Genomic DNA, 18,821 nt, shown 5'->3' on the forward strand with positions numbered 1-18,821 from the left:
ACTGGGGCAAATGCCTAGCCGGGAGTGCTCTCAGGCTCCGCTTCACTCTGGCTGGTCGGAGTCCCCCACAGGGATGTTCCACAGGGCAGGCTTAAGCTGCCTAAGGAGCTGCCTTGACCATCCGCCAATCACTTCACTTCCCAGTCAGGGAAACAAGAAATGTAGCAGGACAAGCTGCAGACAAAACTCCTCAGACACCGTGTTAAAGAAGGAAGGGGTTTATTCAGCTGGGAGCATCAGCAAGACTCCTGTCTCAAGAGCCAAGCTCCCTGAGTGAGCAATTCCTGTCCCTTTCAAGGGCTCACAACTCTAAGGTGGAGCGCTTGAGAGGGTCGTGATTGATTGAGCAAGCAGGGAGTACGTGACTGAGGGCTGCATGCACCGGTAATTAGATCGGAACAAAACAGGATAGGGATTTCCACAGTGCTTTTCTATACAATGTCTGTAATCTATAGATAACATAACCAACTAGGTCAGGGATCTATCTTTCACTACCAGGCCCAGGGTGTGGCACCAGGCTGTCTGCTTCTGGATTTCATTTCTGCCTTTTAGTTTTTACTTTTTATTTCTTTGGAGGCAGAATTTGGGCATAAGACAATATAAGGGGTGGTCTCCTCCCTTACTTTCTGGTATGCATTTTTGTATCAGTTTCCACTCAATTCATTTGACATTCACATATTTCTATATGATATGCAAAGCATATGGTATTGTGCCATTTTTGTTTGTGTCTCTCTTTATTTTAATGCGGGAGGAGTATGAGACCCAGAGAGATCATGCAACTTGTGCAAATGTCACATAGCTCAATAGCCAGAGGAACAAGATGGCAGGAACACTTAGTCACATGAGCTTCACAAGGCTTCTCAAACCATAAGATGTGTATGGAACACTGGGGATCTTGTTACAATGTGGATTCTGAATTCAGTAGGTCTCAGGGGGACTAGGATTCTGGATGCCTAACAAGCTCCCAGAAGTTGCCACTGCTAATAGTCCTTGAATCATCTCTCACTATATCCTTCATAACACCATGAGCATGTCCTTCCCAATACATCCCCCAATTGTAATTGCACCATTTGGGTATTCATTCATGTTCCCCGCCAAGCTTTGAACTCCATGAGAACAGTAGGTGTGTTTTGTTTACAACTTGGCCTGGCTGCCCAGCACAATCTGGCAAAAAGGAACTAAATGAATATTTTAGAAGAGTGAAAAAAAAAAATGACTTATTGCCAATTATAAAGCCACAACACTTGCATATTAAGACTCTTATTACTTGTTGAAAAAGGATGTTTATCATGTATCTTTTCTTGTCTCAAGTCACATTATGATACCTAGTTGTAATTTCCAGCTCCCAAAATAACATAACCAAAAGATGCCCTGCAAGCTCAGCCAGTTTAGATCTATACCTCCAGCAGAACTATGCCTAGGTTCCAGTGGAACATAATCACTTCCTTGGGCCAATGTGACGGGTTAATATGAGGTCATTCTAAGTGTAAGGGGGAGTGTAAGTTTGAAGGAAGGCACATCACTTTTGCTCCCACCTGAGGATAATAATGACAGCAGTCTATCATACATTAAAGGTTTCCCATATGCCAGGGACTGTACTAAGCACTTTGCATCAGTTACCTCATTTCATTTTCTCTACAACCCTATGAACTAGGCTCTCATTTTATAAGTAAGGAAGCTGAGACATAGGGCTGTCAAACTATAGGAAGTGACCCAGGCAGTCTGGCTTCAGAATAGATGGTTCGAACCACCTTGTCTACTGCCTGGAATCTCCCAGAGAAAAGAAACAGCTGCCTGAAAATAGGAGTAACCTGATAATGGGTTCCAACAAATCTCAAATATGGGAGTTTGGGGAGAAGCACATCACATCAACAGGAGGTGGTCCTTATACCCAAAAGGTAGGGTCTAATAATATAGTATAGAAGAAGAATAGGACGTTCTGCTACTGTTTTCAATTAACACTCAGTTTGACTCTATTTGGTTTGTGGTTAAATATACAACACTGCTGACAGGTTAAGTAAGAGTTGGTTAAAGGATATGTCTCAAAGGTCCAGATTCCTTTCACACTTAATTAGATCTCTTATGAAACCTTGCATTAATGATTGGACCAAATCAAAGAAAACAATTATCACATAGAAGAAATCAGAATTTTGTTGAGTATGTGTGTCCAAAGTAAGAACTCAAAAAGTCTAAAGGACAGAGAGTCATTTGTTTTTCAAAAGCTTAAAAAGTAGAAGTTCAACAGTTATATTTTAACACTGTGAGATGAAGCGGAAATGGAGAAAACAGGGGAAGAGAACACATTTTCAAGTGGGACATAAGAAAAAAGTAAACTTGATCTTTCTTCTGGATAAAAAAATTTTTAAATATGGAATAAGAAAATAGAGGCAATATTAAATACAGCAAGAGGAACTTGAATAAAGAATTACTGGAAGAAAAAGAGTTTGGCTCTACAGATTGGTTTTTAACTACACTTGTCTTATAAAGTTATTATTTACCTTTGGAGGCAACATATTATAGATTGTGAAGGCTCCAGATCCGGTTCCAGACACCTCCTAGTGTTGGCCTCAAACTGGCACAATTCTTCCAAGATTCAGTTTCCTCATCTGTAAAATGGAGGCAAGAAGCACCTGCCATCTAGGATTATTGTAAGCCTTACATTAAATGACATAGACTGAGCATTTAGTCCCAAATAGGAAATCAACATGGGTTACACTCTGCCTTCTCTCCTTTCTTATAAGTTCTGTTTTCCTAAAAGAATCTCTTCTAAGTATTTTCATTCCTAAGTCTTTGTTGTTAGAAATATTTCTCACTTATCCAATTGCCCATGGTTAAGAAAAATAATCCACCTACAAACAGATCAAATATGTGTATAAGAAAATTGGTACAGCATATGTAAAGATTATGCTACTGGAATGTTAATCTTGGCATGTTAAAAATAGAATTATATAAAATGTCACATAGGTACACATCCTAAAAAATCAACTTCACTCACAATCTCAGGTATAAATTTTAGTCAATACACCAAATAATGACTAGGTTAAAAAGTCCAGAAGTTTTTTTTTTGCTTGTTTGTTTGTTTTTGTTTTGAGACTGGGTTTCACTCTGTCACCCAGGCTGGAGTGCAGTGCTGTGATTGCAGCTCACTGCAACCTTGACTTCCTGGACTCAGGTGATTCTTCCACCTCAGCATCTGGAGTATGAGTATCTGGGACTACAGGCATGCACCACCATGCCTGTCAAATTTTTTTAATTTTTATTTTTAGTAGAGAGAGATGGGGTTTCCTCACGTTGCTCAGGCCTGTATCGGACTCCTGCGCTCAAGGGATCCACCTACCTGGGCCTCTTAAAGTGCTGGGATTACAGGTGTGAGCCACCATGACTAGCCAAAAATCTAGAATTTTCATGACTCAGTAGGATAGATGTTTTTGGGGAAAAAAAATTCACTTCAGCATATGTGAATGATGTTTCATAAGCCATAAAGAACTAAACAATACACAATGTTGTTTGTATTGCAGTGTCCTGTTGGCTTCTAGAATAAATTGGCAATGTCATAAAATGTGAGTCACTCAACATGTTAAAATACAAATTTTTATTCACTGTAATTCAGTTTGAAATGTACATGGAAAGGAAGTCAGCTTTCTAAGAAGTTATCACAACATATATAATAGAAATTAAGTCAACAAAGATAACAAACAAAATTTTTAGAAGTCTTCCCACAATTTCATCTTCTAGACTTTTGGGAGTAGCAGTAGAAATTAATATCCAGTTTTTACCAGTCATATCCAGAATACTCCTGCTCCCTAGGAAAAAAGAGAAAAGTATCCTCAAATGAACACATTTATAATACTGATTCTTTCAACTCAATCTAATATTTCCACTATAAAAAGATAGTGAGCAAGGTAAGTCTTCCAGGGAATATTCCACACCTATTTGTAAACAATCAATGAAATAAAATATTTTTCTCCCATTTATTTTGACCACTTTCTGTCAAAATCACAGGCTTTTCTCGATGCCAAACTTGCCTTTGTTTCTAAAACAAACAGCTCAAGGAACTTTCATAGTGGCCATTCCCTTTTCATGTTATCTGTAGTAAGTTTATTTATCAAGTATCTGCAGTCATTTCAATCATTTTTATTGGCATTGGTGAAGCTGCTATTCCTCTAACTTGTACTATTGGTGTTACCAGGAAGTGAGAATTTAAAGACATGAAAAAAGGCAGGTAGTGATTAAAAAAAAAAAGGTCTTTTTCTTTCCTCAAGATCCTGTCTGTCATGTTTTGGTTACTTACTAAGGCATCAAACATTTAATTTCCTCTACATTTCTGTATTAATAAAACAGGTTTTAAAAAATACCTGGAATTTGTGGTCTGCATTCCACATTGTTGGAACAGTTTACCAAATGTCTGTTAGGCAGGGCATTTAGAACCATTCTTAATCCCTTTTACAGGGGATGCGAAGGCAAATAAGCAGCTTTCAAAGCCTTACACCAAAGTTCCACATATATATTCAAAATGAACATCAATGTCAAAAAAGGTGGCAAAATTTCGGTAGTAAAATATTTCATCTACTATTTTCACCCCAAAATAAAAAAGGCAGGTAGCTTTTAAGAGAGAATAAGAAAGAGGGAAGGGGAAAGAGATGAGTACTCTGCCAGTGTTGTCTACTGCCATTTTGAGCAATCTTGATAATTTCTGTAATAAATTACTCCATTCCTAGAGAAGGGAATTACTTGCCCCAAATTATACAACTATCATTAGCAAAAGAAACACCTAGAATTTTCCCTGCATGCAACAATTCCTTTTGCCTGTGTTTCAGCAACAAGGAGCAAAAATAATACATGGGTTTGAAAAGTGATTTTCCTTCTCTCCAGAAACCTCAAACTCCAGCTTGTGTTTCTTCAGTCTGTGGCTCCCAGGGATACCTTCAACTCTCTCCAAAAAGAGTAAAAGACAGACTGAAATAAGATGTGAGGAGGGGAATAGACAATTAGTGAGGAATGAGGAGTGAGTAGAGACCCATTTCTCACCTGAATTAATCCCAGGTAGTGGTAGGTAACACAGCTTCTCAGTTTTCTGCTCTTGCCAGAACAAAGCGCATTCAGCACAGGTGGTCTCTTAGCAACCTTGATTCCTGTGTCAAAGCATAGCAACAAGTTTTACTGGACAGTGAGGTAGTGTAGGAAGTGGAGGGGCAGGGAGCCTACACAGAAAAACTTCTAAAATCGTTTTGGAAACTAGATTGGAAGGAGATGTCTAAGAGTGAACTTTTGCAAATATGACACTTTAATTTCTGTTTATCCCAGAATTGTAGAGCTTAAAACTGAACATTGGACAGAAAGATGAAGCTAAATTCTAGAAAATGTTTGTGTACAGCCATACAATGTGTTTGTGCTTTAAGCTAAGTATTATTATGAAAGAGTCAAAACACTAAGAAAATTAAAAAGTTTATAAAGTAAAATATTACAGTATATGAAATTTAATTTTTTTTCTTTTTCTTAGTTTTCTTTCTCTCCTTTTTTTTTTTTTTTTTTTTTTTGAGACAGAGTCTCGCTGTTGTCGGCCAGGCTGGAGTGCAATGGCACGATCTCAGCACGCTGCAACCTCTGCCTCCTGGGTTCATGCAATTCTTCTGCCTCAGCCTCCCTAGTAGCTGAGATTACAGGAATGCGCCACCACATCTGGCTGATTTTTGTATTTTTAGTAAAGACTGTGTTTCACCATGTTGGCCAGGCTGGTCTTGAGCTCCTCCCCTGTGGTGATCCGTCTGCTTCAGCCTCCCAAAGTGCTGAGATTACAGAAGTAAGCCACCATTCCCAGCCTATTTCTTTATTCTGAAACTTAATTTATTACTGATGAAAGAAAAAACTGATAAATAAATTTAGTGTAGCCTAAGTGTACAGTGTTCACAAAGTCTAGAGTAGTGTACAGGAATGTCCTAGGCCTTCACATTCACTCACCATTCACACAGTGACTCACCCAGTGCAACTTCCAGTCCTGCAAGCTCCATTCATTTTAAGTGCCCTATACAGGTGTACCACTGTTTATCTTTTATACCATATTTTTACTGTACTTTTTTATTTTAATTTTTTATTTACTTCTTTATTTTATTTTTAATTTTTTTGAGATAGTATCTCACTCTGTCACCTAGGCTGGAGTGCAGTGGCACAAATACGGCTCACTACAGGCTCGACCTCTCAGGCTCAAGCGATGCTCCCACCTCAGCCTCCTGTGTAGCTGGGACTACAGGTGTGCGCCACCATGCCTAGCTAATTTTTTGTATGTTTTGTGGAGATGGGGTTTTGCCATGTTGCCCAGGCTGATACTGAAGCCCTGAGCTCAAGCAGTCCACCTGCCTCAGCCTCCCAAAGTGCTGGGATTACAGAGGTGAGCCACCACACCCAGCCTATTTCCTTATTTTGAAATAGGAGCTTGCTCTGTTACCCAGGCTGGAATGTAGTGGTGTGATCATAGCTCACTGTAACCTTAAACTCCTGGGCTCATTCAATCCTCCCTCCTCAGCCTCCTGAGTAACTACAGCTACAGGTGTGCACTGCCTTGCCTGGCTAATTTTTAATTTTTTGTAGAGATGGAGTCCTGCTATGTTGCCCAGGCTAGTCTCGAACTCCTGACTTCAAGCAATCCTAGAGAACAGGAGTGCAATTCTAGCTCACTGCAGCCTCAAACTGCTGGTCTCAGGTGGTCCTCCCCTCCTCAGTTTCCCAAAGCGCTGGGGAGCCACTGCACCTTGACAATATTAAAATGTTTGAATATGATTATAACTCATACTTATAACCACACATTACACTCCTAAGTGTATCCCCTACCAGAATGCATGGCTATCTGCCTACCAAGACATATATCCAAACATCATAATAGCTTCAATATGGAAACAACTTAAATGTCATTAGTACACGGATAAATTGTGGCATGGTCATATAATGGAATATTATACAATAATAAAAATCAAACTACAGCTATAGACAAAAACAATGACGAATCTTACAAATATAACATTGAATTTTAAAATACAAAAACAGGTGAATCTAACAAAGATAGCATTGAATTTTAAAAAGCAAGACACAAAAGACAACAGTGTAAGTACATTTATATAAACTAGAAAAATACAGTTAAAGTGCATGGTTTAGGGGTATATATATGGTTGGCAGTAATGCAAGTGGTAAATTTATCAAGAAAAGAAAGAGATTTGCTACCACAAAATCAGAGTAGGCCTGACTTTAGGGAGTATAGGGGAAGGAAATAGGCAAGAGATTCCAACAGTGTCTCATTTCTTGTCCTGGATGGTGGTTATACTAGCAATCACTTTTTAACATTTATTAAACTGTACATAGAAACTTCATGTGATTTCCTTCCTTCCTCCCTTCCTTCCTTTCTTTCTTCTTTCCTTCTTTCTTTCCCTCCTTCCTTCCCTTTCCTTCCTTTCCTTTCTTTTCCTTCCTTCCTTCTTTCTTTCCTTCCTTCCTTCCTTCCTTCTTTCCTTCTTTCTTTCCTTCCTTTCCTTTCTTTTTCCTTCCTCCCTTCCTTCCTTCCTTCCTTCTTGCTTGCTTGCTTTTGAGAGTCTCATTCTGTATACTAGCTTGGAGTGTAGTCGTACAATCCTATTTCATTGCAGCCTTGAACTCCTGGACTCAAGCAATCATCCCACGTCAGCCTCAGGAGTAGCTGAGGCCACAGGCACATGCCACCACACCCAGGTAGTTTATTTTTATTTTTGTAGAAACAGGGTCTCACTATGTTCCCCAGGCTGGTCTTGAACTCCTGGACGCCAGTGATCCTCCTGCCTCAGCCTCCCAAAGTGGTGTGATTACAGACATGAGCCACTGTACCTGGCTTTCATGTGCTTTTCTGTATGTACGTTAGACTTCATAATTAAAATACTAAACAAAATAAGAGACCAGAGAGAAATACATCCAAATGTCAATAGTGGCCATAGTTGTGAAGTTTGGGTGGAAGCAATTTGGGTGATTTTGTTTTCCCTTTGCTGTTTCCATTTCTCACTGCCACCTGCCCCCTGCCCCTGCCACCCCTTACTTCTTCCATTTCTCACATTCATTCATTTAAAAGGATATTGCCTATATAACTTCAGAACACAAAGGAAAGTAGTCTCATTACTGCTAGTCTTTCTCCCTCTGATATATTTCAAAGTAACTTATACTGATTTTATTTTTGTCAGGCCAATCATTATAACAAATATGAATGAAAGGAAAATTACATTTATCAACGAAATATTTTAATGAAAGTATGTAACTTCTATGATAAGGCAAATCTCTTCCACCATGAGGAACAGGAACCAGGGGTTCCTGTTTGGTTTTTGCCCTTGATGTTAGGTCTGTTTCTAGATCTAAATAATTGGAAGGACATAAATTTGTCTCATCACGAGTTTCCTAACACACCCAGGTTTTACTGTGGATTAAAATTATGAGTCACATGGTGCTTGATTTACATTTCAAAATTTACATTGAAAATGTAAATCCAATAGAATCATGGTAGTAAGTGTTTCTTCTTTAGGATTGAAGGGGCATTTGTTGAAGAGAATAGCTATTTAACAGCAGCAATTTTCAGGAGAAAATATTTCCTAGTTTTTTTAATCTGATAGAAACATGTACCAAAAAATATACACAAATTTTAAACAAGTTAGGACACCTTAAAATCTATGCTACAACTTACTGAATGTGTTTATCTCAAGACCTTGGTCTTATCTTGAACGTAATGTTTTAACATCATAGTTAAAAATGACATGATCTCCCATTTCTGATATGACAGCTGAGGTTATTTTGGGTCAATTTTTTTTTATGTTGAAACTTCAGATGATGGCAAATAATACCGCCCCCCCCGCAACCATGTGAATGCCTCTGCCTTTCTTTTCCTCATTTCTAGAGGCCATTGGGAGTCACTTTATTATTTTATAGACTGTTGTGCTGAAAGTAGAATGGATACTCTCACCTAGTTTATAAGTTTTTATTTCTTCCTTTGATTCTATCAAGATTCAGGTCCAAATAATCTAATTTGAATTGACCTGTTCATTGCTTATTAGATAGTTGAGGAGTGGTATCCCACAGAGTTAGACAAATGAGAGTAGCAGTAATCCCTGGTTTCTAGGAGCTGACTTCATTGTATTCTCTGTTCTTCACTCTGCCACCAGTTTGTAAGCCCCTACCTTTGAAGTCAACTCTGACTCCAGGGAACCATAAGAAGAATGTATTTTCTAAATGGCTTGGTCCCCTGGCAAAAAAAGCACAAAAACAAAAAAACAAAAAACAACAACAAAAAAAATCCCTCTATTATATAAAAGTATTATTAGTTCTGAGACTTCACACTTGTCTCAATTTCTCCTAACCTCTAACATGTCTCTTTATTAAGTGTGGATTTTTGGTTAGGACAAAGTACAGAATGAATATACTTTGCAAAGTCTCTTTTTCACTCAAAATAAAAACACTTTTCATTGGATTCAAGTTTATAATCTTAAACACAGGAGTCACACTTCAAAAATATTTTCGTTTTTAATAAAAATTTTCTAATCCTTCTCCTTGTTTCAATCAATGTCAAACAGTTAAGATAATATTGATAGAAGTTCCCCAGAGGCACATGTTGAAAAATGAGACACAGTTGAAATCTGTCTACTTTTGCTTAATAGGTCACTTAAGTAAATAATATTATAATAACCACCAGTTATTGAGGGTCTATTATGTGCCGGGCACTGCTTCTGCACAACTGGGAGATGAAGGACATTGAGTATTCTGTGCCATAGTTTAGAAACTAATCTAGTACTTCAGCTTCCAGATGCCATGCTCTTTCAACTATACTGATTTATTCATGTTTTAAAATGAAAAGTTACTTTTGAAAAGATCTACATTATAATGGAAATTGACTGTACTGGCATGGAAACATCACATAATTATTAATGGCCACTCTCCTTCTTCAGTCCTGGATCGTTTCTATGTAGGTGAGCTGGTTGTGGATGGGATGGAAGGGCTCACAGTTACCCATCTGGGCCTGATAACCCCAAATTTGCCGGGATTTACTTTAAACAGTTAGTTGCTAATTTATTCACATCAAAACAATCTGCCCTTTGTAAATGGGACATTGCCCAGATCACAACTGTGAGCTCACTATTTAACAACAAATTTAGCTGAAAGTACAGTTTCTTTGTTTTGTTTTTTGTTTTGATTTTGTTTTTAGACAGAGTTTTGCTCTTATTGCCCAGGCTGTAGTGCAATGGCATGATGTTGGCTCACTGCACACTGCAACCTCCACCTCCCGGATTCAAGCGATTCTCCTGCTTCAGCCTCCTGAGTAGCTGGGATTACAGGCATGCACCTGCACGCCCGGCTAATTTTTGTATTTTTAGTAGAGATGGGGTTTCTCCATGTTGGTCAGGCTGGTCTTGAACTCCCAACCTCAGGTGATCCGTCCACCTCATCCTCCCAAAGTGCTGGGATTACAGGCATGAGCCACTGCATCTGCCCAAAAGTACAGTTTTTATTATTTATTTTTATTATCTTTTACTACATATTTTATTCATATTTATTGTTACGCGTTTTTAACCACTTGTTACCTTATGGCTAACAAGTTTCTCCCCTTGACCTCCTTAACATTAACTAAGCTGAGAAATAATAAGAATGCTGCCAAGACATGGTGTTTGAGAGATGGATCTAGAATCAGACTGACAGAGTTTGAATCTCAGGTCTGCCACAGTGCATGAGACCTTAAGCAAGTTACATTAACTCTGTGCCTCAGTTGGCACTTCCATAAAGTGGGGATAATGGTACCTGCTTCTTGGGGTAGCCTGAGAATTTAATGAGATAATACTTGTACCTAGAAAGTAAACATTTAGTAAGTGATCGTGTCTATTATTAATTACAGTCTAGCATATTACTGTTAGACAGTAGCCCTTGAATGAATCATTCTTCTCAAGTTCTCTTTAAGCACCTAAACAGGCAAAACTGTTAAACTCCTATTCATCCTTTGAGATTCAATCTCACCTCCTCTGTTATCCAATCTGACTTCCTTAGACAGAATGTATTTCCAACTTCTCCGTAACATGTTGCCAGTGACCACACTGTATCATGGTTGTTTACATGCAATACCCTATAGTCAGTGATGCTTTCCTAGAAGGTAGGGGACGGCTTTATTCATCCTGGATTCCAGTGCCTCACACTCTCTGACACTAATTAGTTCTCAACAAATACTGACTGGACTATACTTAAAGCAGAAGCTTTCTGGGAAGAATGAAAGTTCACTTTGTCCAAATGACAATTACAACAAGAAAAACATACATAATAAGTCTACCTTTCCCAGCAAATAATTTTAAAAATAAAATCCCAAAGTTGGGTGCTTGCAATTTGTCTCCCTATGGAAAACATCTCCCTTTCCTAGAAAGTTTATGTTCAGGACAACCGTCTTTCAGAAACTTGAGAAATCATATGGGAACTATGTCTTCTTAATACTTTTCCTTTTGGTTTTTTTTTTTTTTTTTTTTTTTTTGCTTGTAATTAGGGAACAAGTCAAGTTGTTGGAAGGCAAGAAAAACTTGGCACAGGACGTGCAGGGTTTTAGAATGGGATGATCTGTTGGGATGGCCACCGTTTCTACAGCATACTGGAGGTTTGCCCTCACTAAACTCAAATTCGAGTAATTTGGGAAAATTTGGGCACATGTAATGGTAAACGGATTTTTTGTGTTCTGTAAGCTTCTAAAATTTGAGTTCAAGCTGCATTTTCGGAGCTCATTAAGGTCCCCTTCAATTCTGCCCAAAGTTGAATTATATGAGCAAGGAAATTTAACGTATATCTGAGAAATTAACTTATCAATGACATGAGCCTTATATCATAGAAAGCTTGTATAGGAATTAAATAATGCATATGGCTCTATGTTTAAATGATGGCAGGCATTATTCTTGCACCTTGTTTCCTGATTAAGACATGATTTCAAGGCAATTATTCTCTTTCCAGCTAAGAAAAACAATAATGGGGAAAGACTGGAAGTACTAATGAAATGCAGGAGAATGGCGTGATCCCGGGAGGCGGAGCTTGCAGTGAGCCGAGATCACGTCACTGCACTCTGGCCTGGGTGAAAGAGCAAGACTCCATCTCAAAAAAAAAAAAAAAAAAGAAAAGAGAAGATATCAGAGCTTTTGTAAACTTCTCAGTTGACAAACAAGGCCCAGAGAAGTGCAGAGACTTGTCTTAGGTCACACAGTAACTTTTTCCAAAGCTAGTGCCACAATTGCCTCAGCAATTTTCTGACATTTATGATAGACTGGATTCTGCATTTCATCAGAGTCGGCTACGTGAGGAGAGTCTTCCTTCATCACCCTCCAACATCTTTGATTCCAGCCCATGTATAACTAGAGAGTCCAGAGCAAAGCAAATCACAAGTGAAAAGCGGAAAATGTGGCAGGTCAGGGCCACAAGGCAAAGAATTTGACAAAGTGGACTTCGACTGGACACAGAAACATGTTAGTCACAGATGGTCAGTCAGCAAGGTGCAGTGAGGAGAGAGTACAGGATCTGAACCAGATGGAACCAGTTTGAGATCCTGGCTCTCACCAGTATTAACTCTGCAGCCTTGGACAAAGCACCTAGCCTCAGATGCCACCTCATCTGGAGAACAGAGAGCGTAATATCTGTCTTGTAGGGGGTTGAAAGGACTTTATTCATAACTAAAGTTCAGTGCCTTCTACACGCACTTTGATTTTTAATCTCATAAAACTTTATGAGGTGGAATATTCATGCCCCTATTTTCTTACTCAAAAAGATGGAAACCCAGAGAGGTTAAGATAGCTGTCCAACATTACACACATAGTAAGAGGTGACTAAGGATTTTTATGGAGATTTGTTTGGTCCAATGCCCACGGCCTTAGCCACTGCAATATTGCAGGACTGGTAAAAATGTAAGCCAAGAGGCCGGGCATGGTGGCTCACACCCATAATCCCAGCACTTTGGGAAGCCAAGGCAGGGAGATCACCTGAGGTCAGGAATTGGAGATCAGCTTGGCCAACATGGCAAAACCCTGTCTCTACTAAAAATGCAAAAATTAGCTGGGCATGGTGGTGCACACCTGTAGTCCCAGCTACTCGGGAGGCTGAAGCATAAGAATCGCTTGAACTTGGGAGGCAGAGCTTGCAGTGAGCCAAGATTGTGCCACTAAACTCCAGCCTGGGTCTCAACAAAACAAAACAAGCAAACAAAAAAAAGTAAGCCAAGAGCCCAGCATGCTACCTGACACTCAATAAATAGTGCCTAGTTAAATGAAGCAGCAGATTCGGAAAGACTGCCACTTCCTTGCAGCCCAGCCATGAAGAGGGATGGAGTGGCTCAGTTAGATGAGAGGAAACAAATAGCCCTTAAGAGATGGAAAGCCCAGAGAAGCTGAGGCAGACACACAGACACATGAGCAGCAGGGTGTTGGCTCGCCTGGCAGCACTCCTGAGGGTCGATCTGATCACCCACCCGCCCCAGGTGGGAAAGCAGGTTTCAGACCTGTCAGGAGCCACTGTGTTTCTCTTCTCTTCAGTGGAACCTCTCTCTCTCTCTTTTTTTTTTTGAGACGGAGTTTCATGCTTGTTGCCCAGGCTGGAGTGCAACAGCACAATCTTGGTTCACTGCAACCTCCACTGCCTGGGTTTAAGTAATTCTCCTGCCTCAGCCTCCTGAGTAGCTGGGATTACAGGCTCCCACCACCACACCAGTTAATTTTTGTATTTTTAGTAGAGACAGGGTTTCACCATGTTGGACAGGCTGGTCTTGAACTCCTGACCTCAGGTGATCCATCCACCTTGGCCTCCCAAAGTGCTGGGATTACAGGCATCAGCCATCATGCCCAGCCCACTCGCTTTCTTTTTAGGTCAACATCTGTTCAGTTTTGGCTTTCCCAAGCCATTGATGGCCATGCCTCAAACGTTTGAAATAAATGTTCTGGCCCTTAAAAGAACAATTTTTCTACATATGAACAAGCATGACTCCTTAATCATCCACTATCAGGACTCCTGAAGGCTAAAGTTTCTAGCTGCCATATTTTTGAGCTAAACAGATCATACATTGCCCCTGAGATGACATGAATTTATTCAGTTATGGGCACTGAACATTATGAAATATTCTGGAATTGAAATAATCAAAATGTTATCAGCCTTCTCCCTGCCAAGTTTTCCAGCCCTCTGCATGAATCACAGTTGTGATGCCCTTTTACAAAGCCGGATGAAATGCCCGGAGCCCTGGTTGGGGATCAGCTGTGTGAGGCTTCCTCAGAGAGCCCCAACACAGAGGTGCCTGCAGACACTTGTCCTTTGAGTGGTGCAAGGATGCAGAAATGGGTGCAGGATGCAGAAATGGGACTAGGGGGGCTTGCTTGTGTTTTTTGACCTGCAGAACTCAGATATCCAAACAAGTGTCATTCCTGTTTGGAGTTGGTGAATGGAGGGGAGTGGGGAAATCTCCGGACTTTTTTGAGTACTCACAGGCATTTGGCAAAACCTTTTAAACTGCCTCCTTGGCCTGCAACACACACTCCTTGGTATAAATTCACTGGTGGCAATGTCTTTATGTTTTTAGGTGCAGATTTGATTTCTGAAACAAGCTGATTGTTCTTTGGAGTCAAGTTTAGCTGAAAATAGATGGTTAGGCTGGAGAATAGAATTTCAAGTTTAAATGACAGACTATGACCACCTTTAGAGCATTTTCCACAGAGCTTGGAACAAAGTAAGTGCTTAATGACAATTTTTTTTCCATAGGGCAGACAAGGTGTGACTTTAAGGTGTTGCTCTTCTATGCTTCACAAAGTCATTACTTAGAAGGTGATACTTGGCCAGGTGCGATGGCTCACACCTATAATTCCAGCACTTTGGGAGGCCAAGGTGGTGGTTCACTTGAGCCCAGGAGTTTGAGACCAGGCTGGGCAACATGGCAAAACCCTGTCTCTATTAAAAAAATATATAACAAAAAATTAGCTGGGCATGTTGGTGCACACCTGTGGTCCCAGGTACTCGGGAGGCTGAGGTGGAAGAATCACTTGAGCCCAGGAGGTGGAGGTTGCAGTGAGGTGATATCAAGCCACTGCACTCCAGCCTGAGTGACAGAGTAAGACTCTGTCTCAAAAAAAAAAAAGGTGATACCCAAGGAGGAGGACTGAACCATGAGCAAGCCCATTGTGACTTTTATAGACCCCGTTTTAGGTTAGCACACGGTGTCTTGCACATGGTACGAATTAAATACATATTTGCACAATTAAAGTTTATAGAGGAAAACAAAAATCCAATCATATCTCCTGAGTTACAGAGCAACACTTTGGAAAGCAGGTATTGAGACAGTCCTTCTTTCTGTCTTATCCAGACACACAGAATTTAATGTGGCAAGGGTGGAAACCAGTCTTTTGGAAACATAGAAAGACAGAACAAAAAGAAAAAATGTTAGAATGCTGATTATAATAGAGCAGATACGTTTATGGAAATAATAGTTTATATTTTGAAGTTGTTTGGGGAGGTTTCTCATCATCATTGATCTTAGCTGTAGACTTAATGTCTCCATTGCTAACAATATACATCCTCCAATCCACCTGTCCTCTGCATTTGCATGGTTTCCACTATTCTAAAAATGAAGTTATTAAAAGTAGTAGAAGTCAGATATTGCCTCTACAGTTTAAATTCATGTTTCCCATTTGGAGGCTCTGGGTTTAAATTGGAAACAAATGAGAGATAATTAGGAAGATTCAGGAAAAATTCAAAGAAGGAATTTATAAATGTGTTAAAATAACAGTCCTGTCACTATACTTGGCTTCTTATATACATTGAGTAAACCCCATCACGTTGTAAAAGAGACTATGATTCTCATTTTGCAAATGAGCAAACTGAGGCTCAGAGTGGTTGAGAACTTTCTTAGGATCACATAGCTTGTATGTGGTCCAAACCAGGGCTCAACAACAAGCCCACATCTGCCTCCTTCCAGTTCCCTGTCATGCCACCCTTACACATTTTATTTAGAAGCCTGGTGCACATGTTCAAGAATTGAACATACATAACCAAAGCAGAAAGCTATATTAGTCTATGGTCTTGAAGAAGGATTGGAGTGTCAGGTTTTAGCCCTGCTCAGGAGAACCAAGTGGGGCATTGGCCTTTCTGGGCTTCAGGGTCCCCCTTTTCTAGACAGAAAACATCGTGACCTACTTTGAAGGACTCTCAGAAGCAACCAGTATAAAGAAGGCTGCAAAGACAAAGCCTTTGGCTAAAAAACAAGGAAGCAATGAATCCATGGAACAAGACAGGTGCCCTCTCTGATCCAAACCTAGAACAAGGGGGAAATACACAAAAGTGCCCAGGTCTCTTGTCCAACTACTCCTCCCCCACAGTCCCCCACATATACTTTTCATATGTGAAAATTCTCTTTGAAATCACTGGAATTCTATTTGGAGAGAAAACACAAGGAGACAGGAGGTCAAGCTGCAGCCACAGGGCTTGGTCAAGTAATTTATATATCATTAATCCTTTGCTTCTCCTCCTGCCTTTATTTAACCAAAAGAAAATGAGAGGAGTAGAAATCTAATTCATTGATCTCTCTTTATAATCAGCCTTATGAAAAGCAGAGAGATTTTTATAAGGCCTTATAAAAAGCGGAGAGTTGCAGGGAATAGGAAATAGGCTTTGTCTTAGTGAATTTTAACCTATTATATTCTCCCTCTATCAGAAGCACATAAGAGTCACACTAAACTTTTCTCCAAAATCAACATCTTAAAATGCTACATTAAAAAACAAAACAAAACAGAACACTTACTGTTCAGGGGTTCAATAAGCGAAGTCCAAAGTCAAGGGAATGATCTCTCTCTTTTATGAAAAGCACCATATGGTCTTGGTGGATCAGGAGGCTCACTGGTCTGTTATTAATAACTGGCTTAGAGCTTTATGAAGAAACATGAACCAGAATGTCATGGGAGGAGGCAAGTGGAAAGAAATTGACAGGCACAGGTTGAACAAATTATAGCAAAGATATACTTAAGCCCACACAGGAGCTCAAAGAACCCATGAGAAGGAGATCAGTTCCTCCACAATCAATAGACCCTTATGTCAAGTTTTTGAAGAGTTAAACAACCAACAAAATATCCTGAGTGTCGGCAGGGAACATCACACACCAGGGCCTGTCGGGGGGGGTGGGGGGCTGGGGGAGGGATAGCATTAGGAGAAATGCCTAATGTAAATCACGAGTTGATGGGTGCAGCAAACCAACATGGCACATGTATACCTATGTAACAAACCTGCATGTTGTGCACATGTACCCTAGAACTTAAAGTATAATAATAATAAAAAGAATCAGGAATGTCAAAAAACGCCATGACTCATTTAATGTTATACTACCCTTTTCTCTTCTGAACAATTATTTTCCATGGACATCTGAATATCTTTTTAAATTTATACATTTTACCTTGTTTATATTGACTCCTCAATTTTAAAAATATATCAACAAATGGATTTTGAAATGCATGTTATCAACTTTTTAAAGTTTGTTTACCTGTGAGCATATCAGCTGCCTTCCCTCAGAGATCCCAAAACAATTCCTGGAAACACATAGGTATATGTGGGGGTTGGAGGCTGGATCTTGGGATTGTGTCATACATAAATTCACGTGGTAAGAACGGAGGTGTAATCATCACCTTACTTCTGGTTTGCAGTGGCTCTCCTCTTTTGGAAACTTATATTTCAAAACATTCCGAATTCTGTGCCTCCCCTCCTCCCCCAAAAATGACATCAAATTGTTTATAATATTAACAGCATGTCTTTATACCTAATTACATTAAACACTGGCTCTGTCTGAAGTATTAAAAGAAACTGACAATTATGTGGCTGGGAGTGGTGGCTCATGCCTGTAATACCAGCACTTTGGGAGGCCAAAGCATGCAGATGGCTTGAGCTCCAAAGTTCGAGATCAGCCTGGGCAGCATGGTGAAACCCAGTATCTACAAAAAAATACAGAAAAGTAGCCAGGTATGGTGGCACATGCCTGCAGTCCCAGCTACTCAGGAGGCTGAGGTAGAAGGTTCACTTGAACCCTGGAGACAGAGGTTGCACTGAGCCAAGATCATGCCGTGGCGCTACAGCCTACGTAACAGAGCAAGACTCTTTGTCTCAAAAAAGAAAAAAGAAAACTGACAATTAGAGAAAAGTTACTGAAATACATAAAGATTGTTAAATTGCTTCTTTTTTTCTTTTTTCAATAGAGATAGGGACTCACTCTGTCACCCAGGCTGAAGTGCAGTATCGTGATCATAGCCCACTGCAGCTTTGAACTCCTGAGTGTAAGCAATCCTCCCACCTCGGCTTCTTGAGTAGCTGGGACTATAGGCATGTGCCACTGCACTCAGCTAATTTTTTTTTTTTTTTTTGTAGAGATGAGGTCTTGCCTGGTCTTGAATCCTGGACTCAAGTGACCGTTTGCCTCTCTCTCCCAATGTGATGGAATTACAGCCGTGAGCCACTGCGCCCAGCCAACTGCTTCATTCTTAAGGTTCCAGCTACTTGTCACCCTGGCTCAGATCTAGTAACTGCTCTTTTGTCAAACTAAACCTTTTTCAGCTAAATGCTGTGGTCGGTGGGGTGGACACCTCACTACAAACCTCACAGTGGAATGTTACTTTACTGAGGCAATTGTGAAAAAGAGAAACTGATATGCTAGTGACAGTTTAATAGACAGGATAGAAGGAGTGGAATAGATGAAGGGCCTTTCTTTTTTTTTCCATTCTCTGGTCAATTAAAAAATTTTGAGTATCCACTGAATATATGTATTTTTATTTATAGAACATATGCATATACTATTGTAAATA

General features: G+C 39.9%; 1 protein-coding gene across 1 annotated transcript; it reads right to left on the reverse strand.

Moving 5' to 3' along the window:
• Positions 1 to 222: 222 nt before the first annotated feature.
• MRLN (myoregulin) lies at positions 223 to 16,904 on the reverse strand. Its single transcript, XM_032137926.2, has 3 exons — positions 16,781 to 16,904; positions 5,029 to 5,132; positions 223 to 3,803 (listed from the first exon to the last, which is right to left on the reverse strand). Exon 3 carries the CDS (start codon positions 3,781 to 3,783, stop codon positions 3,643 to 3,645), a length of 141 nt encoding a protein of 46 aa, XP_031993817.1. The 5' UTR covers positions 3,784 to 3,803; positions 5,029 to 5,132; positions 16,781 to 16,904; the 3' UTR covers positions 223 to 3,642.
• Between the last annotated feature and the right edge of the window lie 1,917 nt (positions 16,905 to 18,821).

Source organism: Hylobates moloch, unplaced genomic scaffold, assembly GCF_009828535.3.
Source record: "Hylobates moloch isolate HMO894 unplaced genomic scaffold, HMol_V3 SCAFFOLD_3, whole genome shotgun sequence".
NCBI classification, from domain to species: domain Eukaryota; kingdom Metazoa; phylum Chordata; class Mammalia; order Primates; family Hylobatidae; genus Hylobates; species Hylobates moloch.

Bases quoted from the DNA above. Each gene is read 5' to 3' on its own strand.
- MRLN (XM_032137926.2), bottom strand. From the start codon at position 3,783: ATGACTGGTAAAAACTGGATATTAATTTCTACTGCTACTCCCAAAAGT.